General features: G+C 35.0%; 1 protein-coding gene across 1 annotated transcript; it reads right to left on the bottom strand.

Annotated features, from left to right (window-relative positions):
* On the bottom strand, window positions 9,977-19,650 carry LOC109836687 (serine/threonine protein phosphatase 2A 57 kDa regulatory subunit B' theta isoform-like). Its single transcript, XM_020404664.1, has 3 exons — window positions 19,485-19,650; window positions 17,660-19,326; window positions 9,977-10,765 (listed from the first exon to the last, which is right to left on the bottom strand). Exons 2-3 carry the CDS (start codon window positions 18,842-18,844, stop codon window positions 10,406-10,408), a joined length of 1,545 nt encoding a protein of 514 aa, XP_020260253.1. The 5' UTR covers window positions 18,845-19,326; window positions 19,485-19,650; the 3' UTR covers window positions 9,977-10,405.

Here is a 20,483-nt window from a genome sequence, read left to right as displayed (position 1 = left end):
GAGATCTCGAAACCTTTTTGAATTTGAATTATTTCGATGGGTTTGAGTTTGAATTCATGGATCTGAATGAATCAAGAGCAGGGGAAGGAAATGAGATGGGGGTGGGGGGGTGAATGTTTCAATTTGTTTGTGATTTGGTATCAGGTGTTGTACGTATGTATTGCTCTGTTCTCTGTCTGTGTTTGGGGACGGCGTGGAGTGGGTTTTTCTTTTTCTTTTTCTTTTCTTTTTTCTTTTTTTTTATTATTTTTTACTTTTTAACTTCCCCTTAGATTTGGATTCAGAAGAAGAAAAAATTTTAAAACAGCCTCAAACCATGTTTTAGTTTTCAAAACCGACCCATTTTTTTTTTTACCAAAATCGATCAACTTTTCGCCATGTCAGCTTAATCTCATTCCTAAACAGTCGGGGTTGTCAACCCCGACTGTTTAGGAGGTTGTTAGATGCTAATTAGAAGCCTTAAACCCGATTTCTTATGTCCTAAATAGTCGGGGTTGGCAACTCCGGCTAATTAGAAAATGAGATTAAACTGACGTGACAAAAAGTTAGTTGATTTTGGTAATAAAAAAATTGGGTCGGTTTTAAAAATTAAAACATGGTTTGAAGGCTGTTTTGAAAATTTCTTTCTTCATAAAAATTCACGTGGCAACAGAAAGGTTTGTTTTCATTGTAACCCTTGAACCATAAATAATTCTAAAATTCATCAAAAACTAATCATCTTCATACAGTCCTCTCGTAAATTTTCTCTACTTCAACTTTTTAGGTGACAAAATTAAAATATCCATTTATTGAAGATAACAAATTTACGTGTAAACATTTGATGTGAGCATCACTTTAAGCATCACAAGAGTGTGCGTTGGCCAAGACCTGATGTAAGCCCCCGATGTTTTACTTCGTAAATCAAACTATTTGACTGACAGAACCTTACAACCCGAAGCTGGTCGTGTTTGACTTCTCTTCCACCTCTTTTCCCCCATGTTAATAATAAATCAATCAATATCTTCATCAAAGTTTTGTAATTATCTGAATATTGCCACATTGGAAACCTAAAGGTACGTGGCAACGCATATTTCTTGTTATCAAGCTAAAGCACCATTAGGTTTTTCTATTGATCATCTTTTATTGATTAAAACAGACACTTTAAAACCTTATATCACATATTTACCATGATAAATGAATATGAGCAATAGAATGACCTCATGTTGCTTCAGTTTGATAACAAGAAACATGTGTTGTATTGGTGTGGTATCAAGTAGGGGTGGAAGTAGGGGTGTCCAAAAAGCTCGGAGCCCGGTGTCCGGCCCGGGCCCGGCCCGGTCGTGCCCGGAACATTGCCAAAAATGGCGCACTTGCGTTCTTCGAAATGGCCGGCGCCGCGGCCGGACCGGCCCGGCCCGGCCATAACGGTCACAAAGGCCGGGTTGGCCCGGCCCGGCCCGGGCCAAATCTGGCCTAACGGCCAGATTTGGCCTTTTGACCGTTTTGCCCCTTAAAACGGTCAAAAACGGCTATTTTTCGAGGGTTTTTTGGTCATTTACCTAGGGGGCTGGTTCTATAAATAGAGGGGGGTTTCAATTCATTTTCTCACAACAAAACTCATCTATTTCTCTCTCTACTACTCTCTTATACAATAATATACTATCCTATAATCTTTTGTATTTTCTAATACTTCCAACAAATGGCTTCTGGGTCTGATTATGAAGAGCAACATGCAACTCCTACCGATCCAGAGATGAGTCCTCCTACAACAACTCCTCATCCTACCGGTGTTAATCCTGAATCTGGTGGTGACGAATCTACGGCACCAAGAGCTCCAAAAAGGCCGAGGTCTGATGTATGGAATTTTTTTGAGAAGATAGACGTCACCAAGGATGAACACGGTAGGATCATCTCTCAGAATGCGAAATGTGCGCTGTGCGGCCAGATATTCAAAGCTCATCATAAGAGCGGCACCAACCATCTCAAACGGCATATTGAAAAACACAACAAAGGCCAAAATCTACAAGGTGATATCCGGCAGTCTATGCTTTCCCAATCATCCTCTTCAGGTACCCTCGGCAGTTGGAATTATGACGCTGCCCGAGCCCGGAAATGCGTAATCAGGTTTATTGTTCTTAAAAACCTTCCTTTTAAATTAGTAGAAGATGATGAATTTGAAGATATGTTTAGAGATGGTTTTTATCCTGCATTTACAAAATTTTCTCGTCAAACCTGTCAACGTGATATTTTAAAATATTATGTTGAGGAACAGGGAAAAATAATTTCTTATTTTCAAAATTTAAACTGCAAATTTTCTTTAACTTCTGATATTTGGTCATCTAGAGTGCAAACTGGTTATTTATGTATAACAGCACACTGGATTGATGAAAGTTGGAAAATGTTTAAAAGAGTTGTTTCTTTTATTGCAATTGAAGAGGCACACACTGGTATTAATGTTGCAAATTTAATTGTTGAAGAACTTGGACAACTAAAAATTGATCAAAGAATATTTACTATTTCACTAGATAATGCAAGTAATAATAATGTAGCTGTTGATTTTCTGAAAATAACTTTGTCATTGCCATGTCATGGTGAGCTTTTTCATGTTAGATGTATCTGTCATATTTTAAATTTAATTGTTCAAAGTGCATTTTCTGAAATTAAACCCATGATAGAAAAAGTTAGAACAGTTACTAATATGCATAATGCTTCTGAAATGAGAATTAAAAGATGGAAACAATGTTGTAAAAGAAAAAATTATAAGCCTAGACTAATTCCAAAAGATGTTGACCATAGGTGGAATTCCACCTATGCAATGTTATCTGTAGCAATAGAATATAAAGAAATTATAAATGATTTTATAAATTTTTATGCTTCTAGTTCTAGCTCTGGTAGTGCTTATGGAATAACTGAAGATGAATGGACAGTTATATGTAAATTAAATGAGATGTTACAAGTTTTTTATGATGCTACTATGTTATTATCTGGTTGTTATTATCCAACTATTACTTTAGCTGCTTTACAAATTTTAAATATTCAAATTTTTTTTACAAAATATCGTATGGATGATATTTTTGGAAGTATAATTTTTGAAATGGAGAGTAAATTTAATAAGTATTTTAGGCCTATTCCTCATATTTTTGGTATTGGTGTTCTTATTGATCCATGCTTGAAGGAAATTGGCCTTCGAAGTTTGTTACAATCATTGTATGGTGGACAGATTATAGACTTAGATGATGGATCCACCCTTACTGCTACTACTCATTATTTAGCTATTAGAAATTATTTTCAAACCTTATATGATGAGTATGCAGCTAGATATGGTGTAGCTACACAACAGTCTTCAGCTTCGGCACCTTCAGCTTCGAGCACAGGTCGAGGTAAAAGTGTAAGTTTTGATAGGTATGCAATGGTAGCTGAACTAACTGGTGGATCTGGAACTTCATCAGGATTAGATGTTTCTGAAATAGATGAATATTTTTCTGCTTCTTTAGTTAGATGTCAAGGAAATGCTTTAGATATTTTGCAATGGTGGAAAGTATATGGATCAGTTTCATATCCTATACTTTCCACCATGGTTCGTGACTTACTATAAGTGCAGGTTTCGACTGTAGCCTCGGAATCCGCTTTCAGCACAGCAGGACGTTTGATCGACGACCACAGGACATGCTTAGATCCGTATACTGTACAAGCGGTGATGTGCTTACAGGATTGATGGAGATACGAGAAGCGAACACAAGGCATCGAACGGATTGCGATGATTGAAGATAAATTTGAAGAGTTGGGACTAGCAGATAGATATAATGATTAGATAATATTCATAAAATTGTAATTTTTATTTCTTACGGCCCGGACCACCCGAGCCCGGGTCCGGGCTTGGGTTTTGCCCGGCCCGGGTCCGGGCTTGGGTTTTGCCCGGCCCGGGCCCGGATTTCCGGGCCGGGCCGGGCCGGGCCGGCCCGGATGGACAGCCCTAGGTGGAAGTGAACCAAATAATAAATAAACAGTTCGGTTATTATTCGTCCATATATTCGATCAAGTTCGATTCGATAGTTCATTTAGTACTAAACAAATAATTTTTAGTATTCGGCTTATAAATGAATAGTTATTAACGAAATGTATGTTCGATTCGGAAGTTCATTAACAATTCGATTAGTTTTTACATTTTAGTCCTATTAATTGAATTTATTGCAAATTTACTTATGTAATTTTTTATTTACAAATGTCACCAATATAAATAGGTAAGAGGGAATCCAAGGGCTAGGGTTTCTCCTTCGTTTCTAAATTTCTAATTCTATCCGCCACCGGCCCTCCTCCAGATCCAAACTCCATAGTCTATACGCTACTTCTCCATCAACGAATCTCATTCTCTCTCGAAGCTCGTCGTTCATTCCTCCCTCGAAGCTCGTCGTCCCTCGGAGCTCCTCGTCCCTCAAAGAGCTCGTTGTCCCTTGAAGCTCGTCATCCCTCAGAGATCTCGTCGTCCCTCCAAGCTCGTTGTCCTTCGGAGTGTTAGACCCTAGAGGGGGGGTGATTAGGGTCTTATGCTAATCTAATCCGATTATATGCCAATTAAAATTAATTAACAAGTTATCCTAGCAAGAATGAAATACAACAAGATATATGAGCTAGGATAAGCAATATGAACTAAGGGATATATCCTAGCAATGAGATATACTATGAGATATATGTAAGGATATATAGTTAACACAAGGGTAAACAAACTAAACTAGATAGTGGGCAATATAATCAACAAGCAATATACAAAGGCGATATAAGATATAAAAAATAAGTGCGCCAATGCAATCACAGACAAACGATATGATTACGGAGTTCGGTCCCCACGACCTACATCTCCGCTCCTCACCTCGAGGAGATCTCCACTATTACAACCGGGTTTTCTACGTTCACCCGAACAACGTTTACACCTCACAATACAATCACTATGTAATCACACCTCACACACTAAGTGTTGGTCCTAGCCCGTGTCCTCCTCCTCAAGTGCTCGGTTACAACCTCTCCCTAGGCACGTCAACCGACGCCACTCCTCTTGGATTCGACCCCGTCTCTCACCACACACTTCTCTCGGTGTACAAGTGTATTACAAGTGAATCCTCACAATTAGGCACAATATGACAAATGATTGTTCTCTCTCTAACAATGTGAGAACTCAATTAAGCACAACTCTTAGTCACAAACTCACAACCCCAAATTATACTATGAATGTAAATACAATAAGCTCAAAAGGTTGTGTGTGAACAAAGAGATATAAATCAAAACTAAACTCAATGTAGTTCTAGCTTAATAACAATGATAATCATGAAATCTAGCTTATGAAATTAAGAACAAACTTATAAAATGCTAGAATTGAGTTTAAAAAAACTTCTCTATAGATGACAAGAGAGAGGGAGAAGAATGAATGCTCAAACACCAAGGATGATCTCCACTTGCTCTTGTTGAAATTTGCTCCACAAACCAAACTCTTGTGAATGCTTAAAAGCTTTTTAAACAAACACTAAAAACAAACTTAAAACCTTGATTAAAACTTTCTTAAACTTGTTTTAAAACTCTCTTGGTTAGCTTGAGAGTTAAAGGCAATGGGGTATTTATACCCTCTCACAACTCAGCCAAAAACCCCAAGCAAAAAGACAGACACATCCCCAACAACGGTAAGAAAACTAGCCGTTGGAAGCTGAAAAAGCTATCGTCGGTCGACCGGAAATTTCATCGGTCGACCGGACCGGTCGACCGACAGACTCTCTGTCGCCCAGTGAGCATATGAACTCAGGTTCGGTCGACCGGTACGGTCGACCAAAATCTGATACACTCAAAAACTGGTTTTTTAAGGCTATTTTTGAGACTTTTGAAAATATGTTAAAAAATAACAAATGAAGTCCAAAAATTATGAAACTTTGGGAAAAATATATAAACATGTAAATGAACATGTTACAAAAAGAATTTTCCAAATTACATTTTCCATTTGTGAAAAATCATCATTTTGCAAAATAGTTCAAAACACGAAAATGTAAACATATGAAATTTGATATTTTGGCTAAACCATGTTTTGAAACTTTGCACAATGATTATATAGACTTAATAAAATATGTATATGATTATTGTTAAGTTCAAAAACAATGAATACCATATTTTCACAAAATTGCATATTCTATGCAATATATACAAAACACTAAATATGATTTCATTAAATATAAGCTTGTTAAAGAGGAAATCATATGTAGGCATATAAACACGAAACAAAATAGTATTTTCCAATTCTATTCATTTGTTTCATATATAAATTCGAAACCTATTAAACCAAAAACATATATGTATATATATAACTGTATATATACAAAACCAAAAACCAAAGCGTGTATGTGTGTATATGATTGAGCTTAAAGTACTAACACACATAATATAAAACCTAAAACTAAATATACCCAAGCTTGATGAAGGTCTTCAATGAGCATGACTTGGTAAACTTTGCGGAAGAAGCTTGTAATTGGATCTTTAACTTGAATTGACGTTGCTTCACTCCACAATTCCGCCAACCTCCATTTGATATGATCGTTAAGGCTCGATTCCACCCATCCTCCAACTACGTTGTTTGTCTACAATACATAAGAATGTACAAACACTAGACAAACAACATTAGTAGTAAATTGTTTGTAAATCATCATCAAAATAAGAAGGCCAACATAGAGAGCTCGTCGTCCCTCGGTGCTAGTACATCTTGTTTACTGATTATATTTATTTTTTATGGTTTTTGAATTATTAGCAAATACATATCGAATATTTGACTAATAATTCGAAATCAAAGTTGTAGAATAATGCTAATCGAATATTCGTAAAATTTTTTCGAACATCAATATAAATAAACGAAGCCAATTCGAATTTGTATTACTATTCGAGTCGAATTCGAATACGAACACGAATAGCACCATATAAACTGAACTCGAATTTGAAACTTGCACTATCCATTCAAATTCGATTCGATTCCACCCCTAGTATCAAGGAACATCCGAGAATGGTATGAAAGTAGAACTTTTTCACAAAATAATATGATATGTACGCATGAGATGTAAAATTTGATATGTAGGAGATGTATTCTATGACCGGGAGAAAACTCACATAAAAGGAAAAAATATTCATAAACGAGAGAAATTATGTTACAAGTTATAGCTTCGCCACTTAATTATCCTAGGATTCAATTAACGTAAAGTTATTGTGTATATAATTTTGCAGTCATATAAGGTAAATGCTATGGAAGAATTCACAATTAGGACACCGCACATTGAGCAATGCCCTTTGCTTTGAAAAGGGAAAAAAAAAAGAAATCTAATTTGGGTATTAAATATGCTTACCATGTTCACCTACTAGTACTATTTTCAACGACAATAAAAAAAATTGTTATGCAACAGCTAACCTGATTGATCTTATTCCTCTCAAATATGAGACAAGTTCTCATCAATAGGCATCTCATTCATGATCTCCAATTTAATAGTGGGAGGCTCCTCATATTTATTACCAAACTGCTCGCCTCAGAAATTTATTTCGACTTATAAACCAAACATGATGCTGTAGTAATAGGTCATTCCATTTAAAGCTTTTTGATGAAGGCCCACACTTTCTTGAGGTGATCCTTTACTTCATACTCACTTCATTTTCATTTGAAAAATTTCCCAATGACCCAAAATATTGGACCAACATGAGGGGACAGATGATGTGTCCCCCTTCTATTACATAATGAGCTGGTCATCATAATTAGGGGTGGTAAATGATCGAATCGAATCGAATACTAAAGTGTTCGTATTTGTATTTGTTTAAAATTATCGAATTCGAATGTAGACTCTAATATTCATGTATGGAGTTTTTCGAATTCGAACTCGAATACTTGGTATTTGATAAATATTCATGAATATTCACGAATACTTTTCGAATATCAAAGTATATTTATTCCGCTAAAGAATTTGATTTTTAAATGATATTTAAATTCATAAATAAAAAATATTCCTTTATAATAAGTAATGTATGTATATTTAAATCAAAATTTTCATTAGAAAATAAATTTAAGATTAGTTTAAGTCTTAAAATCAGTACATAAAACTTTAGTATAAATGGTAAATAGGTTAAAAATATGACATCATATGTGAAATAATACAAATAATAAGTGATCAAATTTTAAACGAATATTTGATAAACAAACGAATCGAATATACATCTGGTTAAATTCTATTTGTTAGTAAACTCGAATACTAAAAAATATTTGTTTAGTGGTAAATGAACCACCGAATCGAATATGACCGAATAGTTACTCGAATACTTATCGAACTATTTGTTAATTATTTGGTTCACTTCCACCCCTAATCATAATAATAACCAGCTCATTATACAATAGAAGGGGGACACCTCCCATATCCCCCATGTTGGTCCCATATTTTGGGTCATTGTAGCAAAACTCTTTTTATTTATTTATATTTAAGATATTGATAACATGATAACTAGCTACAAATGAAGAAAATTATGAATAATAATCTAATATTAAAACACCATTGATTATATTATACTGTCAAATGGTAGGCAAGACTAAATTTGATGAAGAAGCTTCTGATCAACTTTTTGCATCTAATTAACCTGCAGATTTTGTTATTGAAAGAGACACTTTTGTGGAATTGAAATGTACTCAATATATGATAACGAGAAATTAGGATGGTCTTCGATGGCAACTCCTTTGACTTGAGTGAGTCTAGAATAACAACTTTGAAGGAAATATATATATATATTGAGGAGTTGTTCAAAATTTCCCATTTGTGCTTGTATATATTATTTTATGCTCATAGAAAATGATGTTTTTGCATAATTCAAAGTTGTTAAAAGTAGGGGACCGTTACCATAATTTGATAGTTGAAAAAATAATTGCATAAGTTGACATCTGTACTAGATATATTACTTTTCACAATTTCACTATAAAACTCTCTCAATTATAATTTGTTGTTACAATTTTCTATTATTTTAAATCTGTAATCTTATTACAACTATATATATAACGAGGAAAATATGATTCTAAGGAGCCACTCTAGATTGAATCTAAGGATGCACCTTCAAACTTAGATTATACGTAATCAATTTATTTGATCTACTCCATTCATTTTGATCTATATGATTCGGATGACATGTAAACAAAAAATTAGGCATATTTGGTTGTATTTACTAATGTATCAAGTGATAGTAAAATTAATGGTTTTATGACAACACAACTAAAAGGACAATGAAAAATATGTGTTAGAAATATTTAAATATCATAATTTTTATTTTGTAGATGTTTTATGATATTTAGATCGTGATGAATAGAGCATATCGTCCATTAAAATAACCTAAACCATACATTGAGAGGTGCATCTTTAAATTTAAAATACCCTTAGAATCATATTTCCTAATGAGTCATGTTTTCTAAAATTCAAAAGTAATCATTTTTACAACTGTAATTATTTTAAAAAAAAGTTATAGTGAAACAAATCATTGCTAGTACTGAAGAGAAGCTACGCATGTTCATCAGAACTTACCTTGGCACTTAATTGATTATTGCTCTGGATGAACTATGTGCTCTGAATGAATTATGACAGCGATCATTATGAAAGCACCATTATGAAAGTGGAAATATATGATATTTTGCCGTACAGTATGACGATGGCTACTCAAAGAGCTCATCTTGACCAAAATATAGCATAAATTTCAGAATTCTTCAATATCCCAAAATTTTCAAATTTGTTTTTTTAATGGAATATTTGATGCACGTCTCACTTCTCTTTCTTTGCAAAATCCTAGAGACTGGCGAGAAGTGAGGAATCTGATATGGCTTCATTGATATAGCAACAAATTCGCACAAAATCCTTAGAGAATTTTTCATCAAAACACAAAGTTTTAGATGCGGATTTTCATCCAAACAAAATTCTTGATGTGAGATCCACTCTTTCGATAGATTCTTGAGAATTCCATGGAAACAAATAGGCCCTTGATCCATACATAGCGCAAGGCAGTTCTGAACAATTTCAGGTCCCAGAAAACACATGCATTCATGGTAGACACAAGCTAACTCAATATCCAGAAGTGCACCATTATTCACTCATTAAACAAAAGCTTACCTAAAAATGAAAAAAAGATCGACAAATGGATAGTACATCATTAAATATTCTAACAAATTCTAACCTAATTCAAGAAAAGAGAATTGAGTAATACAGAACACTTGAGTTCATGTCACCAAAAACTCTCGGAACTGGTGGGGATTCTTTTCTTCTATTCTTCTGCTGCATAAAATCAAGCTTTCAAACTCCCAGCTGCTTCCAATTTACCATATATACAGCTTAAACTGTACAGTATTCTAGAATCCACGAGAAACAAAACATCGAGCTCTATAAAATGTATCTTTTCATCCAGAAGAAACTCGATGAGGTTTGACACGGGGAACGAGCACAGCCTCACAGCTTGTGGTTCTTGAAGCAGCGATTTCTTCCAGACGATTCCATAGAGCTTCACGTTTTGATTTGGTCTCCTTTTCTTTAGCTTCATCTTCATTGAACCTTTTCATACACTCCTCGAAAAGTGCAGGGTCATAGTCGGTGAAAATCTTGCGGATGTTTAGAGTGAGGCTCTGAACAGCTTGATTCCAGTGACCCCTTGTGTTTCTCTCCAGTGCGGGGAATATGATGGGTAGAATCACCTTGTGGTTTTGTTTGATCAGATTCTCAATCTGGTCATTGTTCCATAAGAACATTGCTCTCTCTGCTACCTACAGAAGGTAATCAAAAGTTTCCAACATAAATTCGTTCATATACAAGTATAGAGAAAAAAACGTGCAGGTAACCGACCCCAAAGTTGGAAGAGGGGATTCCTTATCAATGATTTTTATTTTTATGCTACTAATGGCAAACACTAAAAATTAAATTACTTCGCATCTAACTTGTTACAAATCACATCTTAGTGAAGCATAAATCTCGTAGCTGACTGCTCCATATGCCTCAGTTAAGTTATTTAGAAGTATAGATTTCATTTTTTGTGAACCTATGAAAGCTATCTACAATTAACCAATGTTTGTGAGAATTAGGAATAATATTGCTTCTTAAGTGAATCTGGCATGCTACCGTTACCTATACAGGTTCATGCAGCAAAAAATAGATCTAAAAAATATGCACATATATAATAAGCATGAAACTGCGCATATCATATGGAGCACGTATCTAACCTTATATTTTGAACTAGGCCATCAGGTATTTCAAAGAGCCTCCCTGGGTTATGACAAAGATGAGTACGTTTTGACTTTTTCTTTGAAGCAACGCCAGATCTAAAAATAACATAATCAACAATATCGTAGGAATGCTATGACACTGAACGAAGATCATCAGGTGAGAAGAAATCTGTATTGTCTCGATAGACTCAAATAGTGGGTCACTAAATAGAATAACATTACGTATTATGGTTCAATCTCCGCTCCAATGTCAACTTAAGATACTGTCCCTACATTCCCCATTTTAGGCAAGATGTGAAAGGTCGAATACCTGATGCCACCAAATAAAAACTAAAATAACTAAATTCTGATCTTTTAATTGGCTAATCACAATTTAGATGCCACCATTAAGTGTTCTTCATCAATTAGTTGGCTACAATCCAATGAGGAACATACAAGCATCATCTAGAATCTCAAACCACCAATGGCACCAGAGAAGGAAACAAGTAATATAGTTATAGCGATCAAAGGTAGCAAAAAAGATTTTAAGTGAAATAAAGTTATATTTTCATTTGAATGTTTTTATTTTTGTTGATCCTAAATTGAAGATATGGCTAAAACAGAATAACACTAGACTCTTGGCCCTATCGGAAGTCTTGGACCTATGAATCCTATCTTGTAGGATGAATTTGCAAAAACAAGAAATGTTTCCTTTCAACTCTGGACCAAGGTTTTAAATATCGGTTATCGGGGATTTATCGGACAGCCAAAATCCCTATCGGATAGCGGAAATCGAGGATATATCGGGGATAAGTAGTATTTATCGGAGTGATATACTGGATGGTGTATATATAATATAATAACTAAAAAATGTAATCTAACCATGCTTAATGAAATATAAACATACCAAAATGTAAATCATCATGTTTAGAATCACTAACTAATTGTAGAAAGCGGGTCGGGTCGGGTTTAAAAACTCAACAATCCAACTCAAAATGCCCGGCCGATAATCTCGATAAAAAAGCCTTACTTATCGACTGATAAGTGCTGATAACGCCGATAACTCGCCGATAAACTCTCTAAAACGATAACCGATTACAAAACCAACTTATCCTAGCGGAGAGCTCTTAAATCCGATAACTCGGCCGATAATATCGATTATCGGCCGATATTTAAAACAATGCTCTGGACATCCTTCATAAATAAGAGATGGACATTGTGTTGAATCGCAGCAATACATAAACCCATACTACAATGGCCCACCTATACTTCTATTAAAAAACATATGTATCCAAAGTTAATAATAAATTTGTTATGACAATTATCAGGGCTTCATAGATCCTGATATCTGGCTTACTGGATCCATATGGCTGATTTGTAAATTCAGAATGAGACATAACCTTTAGAATACCAATTTTTTATTTAAATATGCCTAAAAGTGCATTCTTGTTACCAGAAGAAGATAACATTCATGACCTATGCTAATGTATCCTAAAGGCCTGTTTGGTTCCGCTTTAAGACACAAAGTGAGAAAGGAAAAAACTATGGAAACCTATATTTTTTTAATTTTTCTTTCCCTTTTTGTTGTTTGTTTGGCAAAAAAAGGGAAACAAGTGGATTGGGACATAGAAAATTGGTGAAAAGAGTGATAATCACGTGAGGTTTTATGGAAACCCCTTTCAGATGTTTCTTGCTAATGTTTGGTTGATTTCTTGAAAAAAAAATTGATTTCAGTAAAGGAAACAAAACCCACGTGATTATAGGTCCCTAATTCATACTTTCCATCCATTTGTGCAAAAAACCTATGAGATCAAAAACTGGAAGTTAAATTGTGCCTCTCTTCACCATTTTTTTGGTACCAAACTACTATTTACCCTTTTGTTCCTGCCAACCAAACAACAAAAAGGGAAACAAGAATTGGAAAATACTTTTCAATTGTTATTGTTTTCCCACTTCGTACTAAGGGGTTGTTTGGTTGGTAATAAAAATGAAGGAAAACCAAAAAGAAAAACTGACAGAGGAAGCCTGAAAAAAATTGTCAGTTTTCCTCATTTTCAGAAGTTTGGTTCGCCAAAAAGAAAAAGAAAAATATGCGGAATGCGCGTTCCACCTCAACCAAACCGCAAAATCGATTTCCGCCCTAAAAGCCCCGATTACAGCAGAAAATATAATAAAACCGAATAAAAAAACCAACCATCATTTTCCCGTGAACACAGAAGGAAAGGGGGGAATCCTAGGGTTACCACATCCCTCTTATCTGCTCTTCTTCCCTTCTTTTTCTCCCGCCTCCATTGCTCTCTCCCTCTCTCACGGTGGAATCAGAGTTTTGAGAGTGAAAATGGTCACCTCGCCCTCTCCCTTGTCTCCCACATCCATTGGTCTATCTAACGGTGAAAAGTGATCGACAAAATCGGGTCTGGAGAGAGAAATGACGAGTGAAGAAGAGAGCACAGTGAAAGAACCCCTCGATCTCATCAGGCTCAGTCTTGAGGAGCGCATCAATGTCGAGCTCCGATCCAACTGAGAGCTTCGTGGAAAAACTCCATGTAAATCCTCCCTTCTTGCCTCTATTCTGGGCTTTTTGGAGATAGATATGGAAAGTCTTTATTCTTGGATTTTTGGTTAACCGTTGCTTTTCTTGAAAATGGGATTTGAAAAGGAGTAATTTCCAAGGTTTGGAAAATTCAATTACTAGAATTAGGGTTTTAATCTAGGAGGGGTTGACAATGTGTTCAAAGTCGAAAATTTTAGCCCAAAGGCCACTAATTGATATGCAATAAGCAGAGTAAATGCAATTCTGTTTAACATGATTGCTTGAAGTCAATAGTGAATATGAAATCCTTCTTCGAGATCTGAGGAGCGTCGGATATTTGAGAAAAACTAAGCAACTCTACTTTTTTAGCTAGGCCTGGAAATGGATGGGATACATGCAGATGTAAGTTTTACCAAATTAGTGACATAATAGAAAATGAGTTCATATGGGCACTGTAGAAGTATAGATATTGTTCAGATACTGAACTCGATATCCAAATTCTGTATGGCTAGGCAATTGAGTATTGTTCTTGGTGATTGATGATGGGAAAGTAAATGTGTTAGTGATTAGGAAGCAAGTTGCAAATGCTTTAAAGATTTGAGGGAACAATTGCAGATTTTTATTAATTGGGGAGTAATATCAATATATGACAACATGGGAGACGATTTTGAAAAAAAATCTAAATTGAGGCTATGACAAACATGGGACAAGCCTCTATTTGGAATTTTTTTCAAAAAGTCCCCCAGCCTCTCATATATTGATATCACTCCCCCGATTAATAAAAATTTGCAATTATTCCCTCAAATCTTTAAAAATTTTGCAAATTAGTCCCACAAATCTTTAAACGTTTAGAATTTCCTCCCCCAAATGTTCATATTTCGAATTTAGTCCCTCAAATGTTAGGTATGTTCACCTCTCAACTTTTGTTGGCAACAATTTTGTCTTATATAGGTGGTAAACACACCATGGTGACCACAACCATGATTTCTTTCTCTTTTTAGTTTGAACCAAACACTAGAAAATGAGGAAATTTACTCACACATCAAATTACTTTCTTCTTCTTTTTTTAAATTGAACCAAACTAAGAAAAGTGGTGAAATTTTTTTATACCCCGTGTTTTTGGATGAAACAAACACAAAAAATACTTTTCCGTGAAAGTGAGGGAAAAATAAAAAAGTGAAGGAAACGTGACTTTGGAAAATAATGGAAAGCAACCATGCAGGCCCTAAAATGCCTTTTTTGTAGAAATGGGTGGAAGCACAGATTCAAAACCTACAATCACATGGGTTTTGGTTTCCTTTCCTAAAATTAATTTTTTCCTTTTCTAGGAAATCAACCAAACAGCCCCTACAAACCACATAATCAAGAACTGTTATTAAATAATGATAATGACAAAATATAGCAAGAACATCAGCAATATTCATTAAAAGGTAGCCTATATCAGTCTAGAATAAACTTCCCAACAAACATGCTTTAGAATGTAGTTGTATACAAAATTTATGGTTGTCTTGCTCTCAAATTTCTGCAGTAGCCAAAAACTCCAGAATTTGGTGCTATTCAAGTCTGAAAACCTCCACAAACTAACTAAATAGTTGCCCATCGACTCCAAAATGTCTATAACACCAATCTAGAGGCACACAACATCCATTACGAGAAAAATACAATTTGTATTTCTTTTTTTCCTTCCTCCTCCTCCTTTCACGCTCTTGGTAAGCCCCAACTAAATGTGATTTTGATTTTTTTTCATACCAATTAGGTATAATCTAGGGTTTGTAATTGATCTTCGAAGGCACATTTCTACTTTTATCTGCTTCAAGATTTTGTTTCAACAATTAAAGATCTTCTCTAACTGGTATTACAGTTGATTCAATAAGTTCATTCTGGTCTGATGCTCTACGAATAACAAAGACGGAACAATTTCTATCCTCTAAGAAGAATTGTGAGAGCACTCCTACATACTTTCATGAATTAAGGAAGCAGTTTCAGGACTTTTCATTGAAAACCTAAATGATCTACAATTTATTTTCTATAGGTTGTCATAAAACTCATTTGCAAACTTATTCTCACCTCCTATTGGCAAAATTCAGGGTATTGATTTATCTGATTGAACGATGATGCCTGCATAGAGAAATGTGCTTTATTCTAAGATATTAATTATTTAGAGCCTCAAAGGGTTTTAAGATATATTACTAATCTATTGCAAACTTTTGATGTACCCCTAAAACAAATAGGGAACTAAGATGAATGCTTCTCATCCGAGTAAACCATATGTAAGAAAGACTTCTGTTTTGCTTTATTCATAGATTGTTGATATGAACTCTCAAAACTCAGAAGGTTAGATAATTTAAAACATGAGTTTACAGCATTATAATATCTGTTTAGTAACCATTCCGACTCTATTACTAGTTGAATACAAATAAAGAGGTTCAATCTTATCCTACAACTCTTGAGTTGTTTGTAAGGACATGTCTGGCAACTTGGTCAAAGTGGATAATAGTTTACCTTTCAGGTTACAATCAACTCTCGCATGCTTGATAATCACATTTTTGAGTTGGATTATTTTGGATCCAACACTTTTTAACATCTAGTTCTTCCCCCTTCTCTCTCCTTCCACTTTTAAGTGTTTTGGTCATTTTAGTTAAAAAATTAATTATAAACCACCCTGCTTGCCGAACACCTAAAATTTTAATCCATTTGGATTATAATCTACCAGTGCATTATAACCCATTATAACCCAGGTGGACTATAACCTAGAATAGTCAAACCAGCTCTAAGCATCAATATATAACCCCATATCACAATTGTCCACCTACAAATTCCATTACCATAACAATCTCCTAGAATAATCAAAGATTTTTGCATCCCCTCTTTCAACATGCATTCAAATAACTTTCACTCCTCCCCCTTACTTTCACGACCCTAGACTTTCATATCAACGTGAAAACCTTCATTATCAATCCATGAAATCTTTGTCACGGAACTGTGTTGTTTTAAAAGTCAACCTCAGCAGTTAATACTCAAGCAACCCATCTATAATATTCTGATATGCATTTCTTAAATTCCTATAAGCTTATGGACACCATGGGCATTTTTAGTCTCTCTCTGGTTGTTCTTAATTTTGTGAACAAGGTAAATGCTCCATGTTTAATTAAAACAAAACCATTAACTTAGCAGAAGATAGATGCTAAGATAACACTGAAATATAATGCTAGAAAATCGGGTAAATAAATTATAGGAAAGTTGTTTACATGACATCCTTGAAAGAAGGAAGAAGGGACTTCTTTTTCTTTTTTGCCCTCCCAAAAAGGTCTCTAAATGCAACTCATTGTATGAGGCCTCACCATTGACTGGCTCTAGAGGAGGCAAGATGCAAGCATTCATTACCAAGTATTATGGTGAGGTTGATTCCACAGCTCTAACCCGTGCCAAGTCACAACGAATCAACCCTACCGTTGGGCATAGGATAGGCTCCCTATGAAGAAAAACAATTAAAAGACGCTTGGCAATACATGTGTTATGATCCTCTTTTTTTTTGTTTTTTTGTGAGGTGGGAGGCACAGATCTTGATATCTTCCTTACTGGATCCATGTGGCCAAATTTAAAATTTTATAGTAACATAATTTTTAGAATACCAATGTTCTAAAAAGGTGAATTCTCGTTGAAAAAACTTCTTCCCAGTCTCTTGATGACCTATGAGTGAATTCCATAAAAGCCAAACCTTATAGAGCTGGAATTAATTAAAAAGAGTAACCTTCGACCAAATCAAGTTATGGTGATGTTCGGTTCCAACGGAAGACAATTAAGGAAAGAAATACAACCATATTAAGAAAAGTGCAGCCTAAAGTAAGATGCAATTGAAAAACAAAACAAAAAGAAAGAATTTAGATGTGTTAAAATAACTAAAAGCAAAATATAAAGGATAGTACCTGAAAGTGGGAGCTATTCAAGCAGCGGGCAATTTGGCGGAAAAGAGGAACCATACATCGCTGAAACTCAGCAGGCTGAGTTGCCTCCAACACCTCCTCCAACTCTCCCAAGAACATCACTTCCTTCGAGCTATTAGTGATAGGCCAATACTTCAGTAATCCCCTTATAACAGTATCGGCAAGCTTGCAGTCTTTCTCAACAAACTGAGTAATACAATATGATAACTGTTGATGGTACATTGGTATGCACTTAGGCTTATGGAGTGGAATCAATGCCCGGACAAGAAAAAGTTTATGCTCCTCTTTAAGTGGTAGTGCAAACCCATTAATAATACTCCCCAAAATCTCCAAGAGCTCAGCAATTCCATTATGCTTTTCTGTCTCAAAGATGAACCGGTAGAAAATATTGTTAATAGCTTTCCTGATGAAAGGACGGTGCACCATAAATTTACCGTAAATACGATGAAGTATTGTCTTCAAATACTCCCTCTCTCTAGGATCTTCAGAGTCAAAGAGATCTAATAGTCGAAGAACAAAAGCATGGTCTATATATCTCTTTGCCAACTTGGCATCAGTCTCTGGAGATGTAATAAATTTCAGAAATACCTCATAAACAATTTGCAAGTGAGGCCATGAAGGATCCATTAGAGGCTCATCTTCTTCCACATCAAACGCCTCCAAAACTTTATTTTCACGAGGGGCAGAATTAAGGGTCCGAAACAAGTTTGTAGACACCATTTTGATGATTTCTTGCATCATAGACTCAGAAAACTTCCCACTGGCTGAGCATACATAATCAACAAGCTCTAGCAATGTCTGCCGCTTTATTTCCTTCTCTTTCAAGTTCTTGCTCGGGTCTGTGAAGTCAAATACAACACAACACAGATTCAATTTCTTGATGAACAAATTTGGCTTTTCGGCGCTGGGGACATCTCTAAAACTTGGGAGTGCTTCATAAGTATTAGCCAAGTTGCCATTAATCTTCGAGCTTAAAGGCTGATGGTTTTTGTTACCATAATTTGAACCAGGAGGGACATGATTTCCCTGAGCAGTAGCCCTACTACTCGACAAATCCCCTGATCTTGAAAAGTTAGCAAGTGAAGAACCGGACCCACCAACTGGATCCCGATTATCTCCTGATTTTGATTGCTTTTTAGGGAGCCGGCCCAATATTTGCTTGATCATACTCACAAGCGTGCAATGAAAGTGGGCAAGATTTCAAACTTTAATGTATTGAAATTAGCACAATATGCTCCAATTCAAACAAAATGGGGACCATCAACCATAAGGGAATAAGATTCCACATAATAAATCGGTCTCAGCTCTTTCACCATTTCAAAATTAACAGATCAAAAGGGAAAGCCTTCAATCAAGAAGAGGAGCATCACAGGGATTCTCAAATATTATTCAAATTCCAATCAAAAATCAAAATTCGATCCGTTAATAAAAGAGAATCCTCGTTCTCATCCATAACAGAAAGCGCCAAAAAGGGGAACCCTCTAACTATTTTCACCCAATTTCTTTAATTCCCCCTTCTTTCAACAGAGAAAAACAAAGATCCCACTTTTTCACAAACCCAGATGAAGAAACCCAATTCAGAAACAAAATCACACCCCAAAATCCAAACTTGCCTATCCTGCAATCAATGGGATTCCATCTGATGCGATCTACAAGTAACCAACAGAAAGGGAAATACCCAACAAAAAGTCAAACGCAGGGAAGAGAGAAAGGGGGAGATCAAAAATAAAACTTTACCCTTTCTCCCATCACACAGAAACTAGAAAAGGAAAAAAAAACAAGAGACGAGATTTTTCGTGATACTTACATAGATTCTAAAGATTTTTCCTCTTCCTCTTCTATCAAAGATTTGTTAAGGAGAGCGTGTGAGAGAGATTGAAAGAGAAAGACCAGTTCTTACGAGAACAGTTGTTAGACAGAGAGAGAGAGAGAGAGAGAGAGCAATTAATTAAAAAAGAAAAAGAAAAAAAAAAGAAAAGAAAAGGACTTTATTACTTTCCTTCCACTAACCTTTTCAGTAGCATCTTATGACTTACTCCTCTTTATATGGTTATAAAATTTTTGTTTCCTGAATTTTTACAAAAAAAATATGTGAATATAAAAGGAAACTTTACTTGGAACATTGAACTTAAAATGGCTGCAACGTGTAGCTAAGTCGGTTAATTATTTGTCCTCTTGTTTTTTGTCTGTTTTCGTCTCTTTGTTTTTGAGATAGATTGTTATTGAGAACTTGCCCGGTTTGGTTGCCCTACCTGCCTTTTCAAAAAAAATGGTGGCAACGTTTATTGTGTTTGTGACAGAGAGAACTTTAGATTTCTGTGTGTACTTATTTTGTTCTTAAAGTTATTGACTTCCCATGTTGGTTAAGCTTGTCAGGAACATTTTAAGATATTATTGATTTAATGATTTGTTTGAAACAAATTAGAGCATAATTCTCTATGAAATATTCACTATGAAAGAAAAATATAATTTAAGAAAAATTTAACAAGGAAAAAAAGAGAAAGGGCAAGAAAAGAATCATCGTGAAAGAATTGTTTTAGAAAAAAAATTAGAGCATGCATTTCAAAGCTATTTAGTGTTGTTTTAAAATATTATCGTTATTTTATTTATTTATTTTTTTGTGTAAACTAAATCAAAAGTTGATATCTAATGCATATGTGTTTAACGCTCTCGTTCAAAATAATGGCTCATCTTAGACCTAAATACGTCAAGAAAGTTGTCCATAGTGAATTATAATCAACTTTTGAATGTTTGGTAACCATATTCCAAGTGGATTATTTTGGATTATAATTAACCAAAAAAGTTA

The sequence above is a fragment of the Asparagus officinalis genome, chromosome 4 (assembly GCF_001876935.1).
Source record: "Asparagus officinalis chromosome 4, Aspof.V1, whole genome shotgun sequence".
NCBI classification, from domain to species: Eukaryota; Viridiplantae; Streptophyta; class Magnoliopsida; order Asparagales; family Asparagaceae; genus Asparagus; species Asparagus officinalis.
This window is presented reverse-complemented; position numbering and strand designations above follow the sequence as displayed.